General features: G+C 38.4%; 1 protein-coding gene across 1 annotated transcript; it reads left to right on the top strand.

Annotated features, from left to right (window-relative positions):
* The first annotated feature begins 486 nt into the window (after positions 1 to 486).
* LOC146321246 (protein NDRG1-like) lies at positions 487 to 5,642 on the top strand. Its single transcript, XM_084726311.1, has 12 exons — positions 487 to 547; positions 1,071 to 1,176; positions 1,613 to 1,733; positions 1,861 to 1,923; positions 2,052 to 2,112; positions 2,561 to 2,647; positions 3,025 to 3,081; positions 3,205 to 3,371; positions 3,497 to 3,596; positions 3,707 to 3,742; positions 3,850 to 3,901; positions 4,662 to 5,642. The coding sequence occupies exons 1-12, from the start codon at positions 497 to 499 to the stop codon at positions 4,892 to 4,894; spliced, it is 1,134 nt and encodes a 377-aa protein (XP_084582437.1). The 5' UTR covers positions 487 to 496; the 3' UTR covers positions 4,895 to 5,642.
* The last annotated feature ends 953 nt before the right edge of the window (positions 5,643 to 6,595 follow it).

A 6,595-nucleotide genomic window follows, 5' to 3' on the forward strand; every position in this document is an offset into this window, starting at 1 on the left:
TAAGAAACAAATCATCATCAGAATCTTAACTTCAGTAATCACGAAGTAAAATGACAGAATTATGTGTCATTACAGCTGGATATTTGGCTCAAAGTATCTTAAGATGCATGAAGACTTCACAGTGAGGTTATGTTTTTAGCTGTTCTGGTTAATTCCCTGTAGAAATCCGGTGCTATCTCTGTGGGAACGCAGCAGCCTGAGGTCAGATTAAAACAGGATGGGGCCAGTTGGCCACATGTGAGCCAGGTTGGAGTTGGGGCTTAAGAGACAGATCAGTGTTGGAGGATATATAAACCAGATCAAGCACACTTACAGTACTGCTGCTCTCAGGTAGCTTCTGACTACAGGACTGGCAGTGTCCAGAAATACAGATTAATTTGCTTCAAAACTTCAGAGGAACTTAAGACTCAAAGATCTACTCTACAAGAGGGCCTCTGCTCTGCATCTACTGCACATCTCCTGTGTCTCTGTTGGGTTCTACTCTGCATCAGCAGCCATGGTACTGGAGGAAAACGAGTGTGACTCTGTCTTCGAGCCCCAAATCACTGTGAGTATCCTATCAGAGAGAGATTAAAGTAATGAAGAGGTGAGAGTCATAGTTACTGCTGTAATCTTTGTGCAAAGTTTAGTGACTTTAACCTCGAAATCATCAGGTTTTATTCTGCATGGCTACAGTGAAAAACATACAGTTTATGTTTTCTAAGTCTTCTGTTTAGCACAGTTTAGTGTCTTGCATTTAACAAGACAGCCAAATGAAAGAATGTTTATCATTGCAACTATTAATTTAATTTGTACTCTAAAAATAGCAGTTTATGTTATACAATAAGTTTGATTCCAAAATTGTAAAATGTGGTTGAGGCATGGTTTAATGTGAATTGTTAAGTTTTGGTTTTGTGCATCATCTGCAACAACATAACATGTTTGTGCAACAGCGAAGAAAAATACAGCACTTTTGAATGCTGATCTACTTTGCAAAAAAAAAAAATATATATTTTAAATTTGTATCTTCAGCCACGCACACAAACATCAACATGTATTAATGTGTGATTGACTGTGTGTGTTTGTTTCAGGAGGAGCACGTGGAGACTCAGTATGGGAACGTCCACTGCACCATGTCAGGAACTCCAAGGGCAAACCGCCCCGTCATCTTGACGTTTCATGATGTTGGACTGAACCGTAAGTACACCCCATGAGAGAATAGTGTTTATAAAGTTTATATTCTGCACACAGATGTAACACAACTGTACACAAGTGACAGAATAAGACAGAAACAAAATACTGAATGAAACACGTACGAACTTTGTTATCTAAGTTAAGATTGGTTTATCAGAGGTTTCTGATTTATTTACTTGTTTATATCAGGTATGCCAAAGCTTAGGTTTCTTTTTGTGTGTATATGAAGGAACACAGCTTGTTGATTCATTATGTAAAACCTCTTAGCTTTTAGTTTTCATGGATGCATTTCCTATATTTTCTTTTCCTCTAAATAATCAGACTTCATCTACATTTTGAATATGAAGATTCCACATTTTATAAACTTTCGCTATTTCTATCACCATTCATCACCTCACCTCCACAGAATTTATTTATTTTTTGTATTTTCTTTTTACAGACAAGTCCTGCTTTGATACACTGTTCAACCACGAGGACATGATTGAAATCATCAGACATTTGCCAATTTGTCACGTTGAAGCACCAGGACAACACGAGGGAGCCAAAACTTTGCCCACTGCGTATGTACACTGTCTTTCCTACTCTTTTTCTACAGCAGTCTGACTCTCTTTACAATTATTTAACATGACTTCAAAAGTTAGAAGTGAGTGGATCTCACACTTTCTGATGGTTACATTTACCCCTCAGGTATACCTACCCTTCCATGGACCAGCTGTCTGAAGCACTGCCCACCGTCCTCAAACATTTTGGGTAAGACAGACAAACAAAATACTTTTTACTTGTCCTTTCATTAAAGTTTAGGAAGTTTTCAACATGTTTATTACTCACTAGGATTTGTGATTTATCTCAGTTTTTTACCTTTTGACTGTTCTCTGCAGGCTGCGTAGTGTGATTGGACTGGGAGTCGGAGCAGGAGCCTACATCCTGGCTAAATTTGCTGTGAGTTCAAATCTCTTCTCTAAATCCCATGTGAACTTGAGATAGAGAGTAAACATACCTTTGCAAAATAAAAACTCAAGTAACTCTTTACTGCATACATCCTAACTGATCAGACTTTTCTGATGCAAAAGTTACACAGATAAAATAACATATCTCCTAAGTCCTAGAGGTGGGATGACACATCTTCTGTACACAAAAGCCCCTGACAGCAGCCATGTTATCCACAAAAAATAGTTTGGAAACAGAAAGTCAGTATGCATGGTAAAAACTGCTCAAAATATGTGGCTGTAGAAATGTGTAACATGACAATATCCTGTAAACACAGTAAAAGAAAAATAAAAGACAGAACTGCTGAAAAACATTTCAATAAGTATAATTGAGTTGTTCAAGTCATATCACTAACTGGACTTCTGTTTGTGTGTGTGCGTGTGTGTGTTTGCGTGTGTAGCTCAATCACCCTGACCTGGTGGACGGATTAGTTTTGCTCAACATCAACCCCAACGCTGAAGGACTAATGGATAGTGTTGCAAACAAGGTCAGCAATGTGTACTGTGTGTGTGTGTGTGTGTGTGTGTGTGTGTGTGTGTGTGTGTGTGTAGCAGTTTAGTTCCAAGTATTTTATTTATCACTTTTATATGCAGCATAGCAATGATGCTGCTGAAATAAAATTCAGAAAGACTGTTGACATGTGATGTACATTGTTTTTTGGAAATAATTGTGGTGGAACTGTGTGATTCAACTTTTTACCAATGGTTCAGTGTTAAAAGCAAACAAAAATTTAATACATACATTTAATTTATTCTTATTGTTCAGCTGTTAGGGATGGTTTAGTAATGTTTGTAATCTAAACGCATATAGACTATTACCTGAATGTAGCTGAATGTAACTGTGTATGTGTTTTGTTTGTTATAGATCACTGAATGGACCCACACTCTCCCTGACACAGTCATCGCACACTTGTTCGGAAAGGTAAGTTATCAGGCTTACTTGACATCTCGGATTGTGTTAACTTGCACTTGAAAACAACTTCACAATTGAGCCTTAGATTTAGACTACATAAATGTATTCTTACTTTAAAACTGTTCTTCTCAGGATGAGATTGAGACCAACCATGACCTCATAGCTACGTACCGTCATCATATCACAACCACCATGAACCAGTCCAACATCAGTCAGTTCTTCCGCTCCTACAACAGCCGCACTGCTCTGGAGGTGGAGAGGCCTATCCCTGGAGGAAACATCAATGCCAGGACCCTCAAGTTAGTACGACACTTGACCTTTAAACAGGGTATATCAGCAGGGTGGTGAAAAATGTATCATTTCAGCAAGGTCCATCAATCCTAACTAGTTTTTCTGCCTATTTCACGTTCCTGTCTGTTTATAGGTGCTCCACTCTGCTGGTTGTAGGAGATAATTCTCCAGCTGTTGAGGCTGTGGTCGACTGCAACGCTAAACTCGACCCCACCAAGACCACACTGCTCAAGGTAAGAAAATAAAGCAAACAACCAAATAGTTACATATATAAAAAAAAGATGTGTGATTCTAATGTGACAGAGTGAAACCTACAGCTGAGCTTTGCCCTTTGCTGTTTTAGATGGCGGACTGTGGAGGACTTCCTCAGGTTGATCAGGTAGGCTGTGACATTGTATTGGATACTCTGCTGGCAACAATGGAGAGTCTGCAATTCTTATTGGTTGGAAATGCATTTAATACTTTTCATTATTTTTTTCTCCACAGCCAGCCAAAGTGATTGAAGCCTTCAAATATTTCATCCAGGGCATGGGATACTGTAAGTCACTGTTAATGAACCCTAACATAGAACTGTTACATCTCAGAAGTCAAGACTTTGTATTTCCCCAAAAAGTCTCTGAAGGTGCCACTCTTTGCAACTAGTTAGTCCTACCCCTGTTTCTTTCCTTTTTTGGACACCAATAGTTTATTGCGAGCGTTTCATGAATAATTCAGTTTCTGCACCATAGACCATTCTCACCATTACTCTTATATATTTTTTGCAAATATTAAAGTACTATAGAAAAAAAAGACAAAGTATAAGGCAAAATATCATTTATATCACAATAATATCATAATTTTGATATAATCTCGTGAATTGCCAGTGTATTACCTACAGTGTATTACATGTGGTTGGAGAAGAAGATAGAAGTACCAGTGGGCAAAGCCACCTAACCTAACAATGCCCATCTAAAAAATAATCAATATCAGTTTAAGCGTAAGCTAAAGCTTAATCAACCAGGCTCCATTGCCAAATTGATTTATTTTACCTATTCTGTGTGGTAAAATTACTGATTTTGCCAGTAGAGTCTGGTGGCTTTAGAGAGAACGATGATTGGCTTTTATAACCGCAGTTTCCCATCAGAAACGCCTGTCTGACAGCAAGGTAAAGTGGTGAAAAATTCTTTTGACTGACATCTACTGTAGGCAATACACTTACTATGGATAACTACCTGAAACTGAACCATCCCTTTAATATAAAACACAATAAAACTCCAAATAAACTCTGAAGATCATTAATGTTTCTGCTCTTTCTCCAGTGTCCAGTGCCAGCATGACCAGACTTCGCTCACGGACGACCTCAAGTTCCAGCATTTCATCCTTTGATGGCTCTCGTAGTCGCTCACACACTAATGAGCTGCAGCGTGGCCGAACACACTCACGGGGGACTGAGGACAAGCGTGGGCGCTCACACACCGATGTCTCCATGGAGAGTATCTCTAACAGTAATGTGGATCAGATGATCTCAAAGTCCACTGAAGTGGCATGCTAGAGTGTGACCAGTCTGCCCCATATCCCATGCACTTAAACCCAATCATACCTCATTATATCTACCCAGGTAGCTCTCCACCCTTCTTCAATCTGTCATGCCCTTTCATCTGCACTATCTCTAGCTGACAGGTCACAAGTCATATGTGACTTCTGTATCCTCTCTGCCTCTCCCTATTCCTTCATCAATTGATCTTCCTCATCCTGCCTCTCCACTCCAACCTCAGACTCTTTCTGTCTGTATCCTGCCCTAATCTGTTACTGTATGTCTCTACCTCTATGACCTTGTTCATGTCCTTGTCTACTTTCCTTTTCTTCTCTTTCTCACCTGTCTGATGCCGATGTTGTACTTGTGCTGCAGGTTTCCTCATGCTCTGATATGTATCATGATATACAGCACATGAGGAAAATGTGAAAGCTGAAATGTATTCTTTGGAAACTGAATCCTTAAGCTATCACGTATCTATGTAAAACTCACATATTCATGTATAATGAGTGTAATTAAGATAGTGTCTGGTGTAAAAACTGGATGTTCATAACTGTAGGAATGTGTATTGATTATATGCAACTGTGACAGCTGCGTGTTATTAACTGCAGGAATGTGTTATGGACATACATTTTAGATCACAAAATGTTCTAACTAGTATTTGCTTTGGTAGTCATGTTTAATGACATGTTAAATATTAAATATACAATGACTTCATGTAAGTATCTCTTGTGCTATCAGTGATTAAACATTTTACTGTACATAATCATCTATCTGGACCTCAATTATTCTGACTACAAATGAAAAACAGAACTATCTGACCTCTGATTTATTACTGATATTAATGTCATAACAATAACTGTTACTATTAAGTGGGATTGAAATAGTTTCAATAAAAAAAAAAAAAAAAACAAAGCAACAGGGCTGTTCCTATAGCTCAGTTGGTATAGCGTTCGCCCCATGTACTAAGGCTGTTTGTCTTCTGCAGCGGTTTCTGGTTCAATTCCCGCCCGTGACCCATTAGCTGCATGTAATTCCCCTTTCTCTCTCTACCCCCTCTCCTGTCATATCTTCAGCTGTCCCTATCCAAGTCAAGGCAGAAGCCCAAAAAAAACAAAACAAAGAAACTTAATTCTGACAAAATGTTGCTTTCAGCTTGCTGTTGTTCATAGTATCAGTATCCAAAACACCCATTATGCTAAATTATATTTCTGTATAATTTATGTCAGTATAGGGCAGCATGCTCAAAATGTTTAATTAAAGGGGAATTCCACAGATTCTACACTTAAAGGCTGTAGAGGTTTAAGAGGGGTACATTTGTGAAAAGAAACGTTGTATATTACAAATTACATTTGAGTCTAAGGCTGAAGATGAATACTTAGAAAATGAAAAAATCTGGTGGTATGGAATGAAAAGATGATTTGACCAGACTGCTCCTGATCTCTGCTTGAGGTGAGCAGCTTGAGGCTACATTATCTATGTTACTAGCATAACACACTTGAATGCATTGTGGGTAATGTATGCCAGGTTTTGACAAGAAAAAGGTATTTGGACCTTCATCTCTGGTCTACAAGTGTACATTTGAGGATGAGCTTGGTCAACAAATCTCAAAAGATATATGAGACAAAAGTTGTTAGTATACTCGCTCTATTCATTTCAGACATTGCCTGATACAGTTTAAAATGCCCTTTGGTTATATCTATCAAAATCTAATCTCAG

Source organism: Lutjanus erythropterus, chromosome 9, assembly GCF_056507025.1.
Source record: "Lutjanus erythropterus isolate fLutEry1 chromosome 9, fLutEry1.hap2, whole genome shotgun sequence".
Classification (NCBI taxonomy): Eukaryota; Metazoa; Chordata; class Actinopteri; order Lutjaniformes; family Lutjanidae; genus Lutjanus; species Lutjanus erythropterus.

What these genes read in the sequence shown, in the direction of transcription:
- LOC146321246 (XM_084726311.1), top strand. Translation starts at nt 497, where the DNA reads ATGGTACTGGAGGAAAACGAGTGTGACTCTGTCTTCGAGCCCCAAATC. An exon ending in TCTTCGAGCCCCAAATCACT is followed by an intron (nt 548 to 1,070) that starts GTGAGTATCCTA and finishes TGTTTGTTTCAG; the next exon opens with GAGGAGCACGTGGAGACTCA. An exon ending in GCCAAAACTTTGCCCACTGC is followed by an intron (nt 1,734 to 1,860) that starts GTATGTACACTG and finishes TTTACCCCTCAG; the next exon opens with GTATACCTACCCTTCCATGG.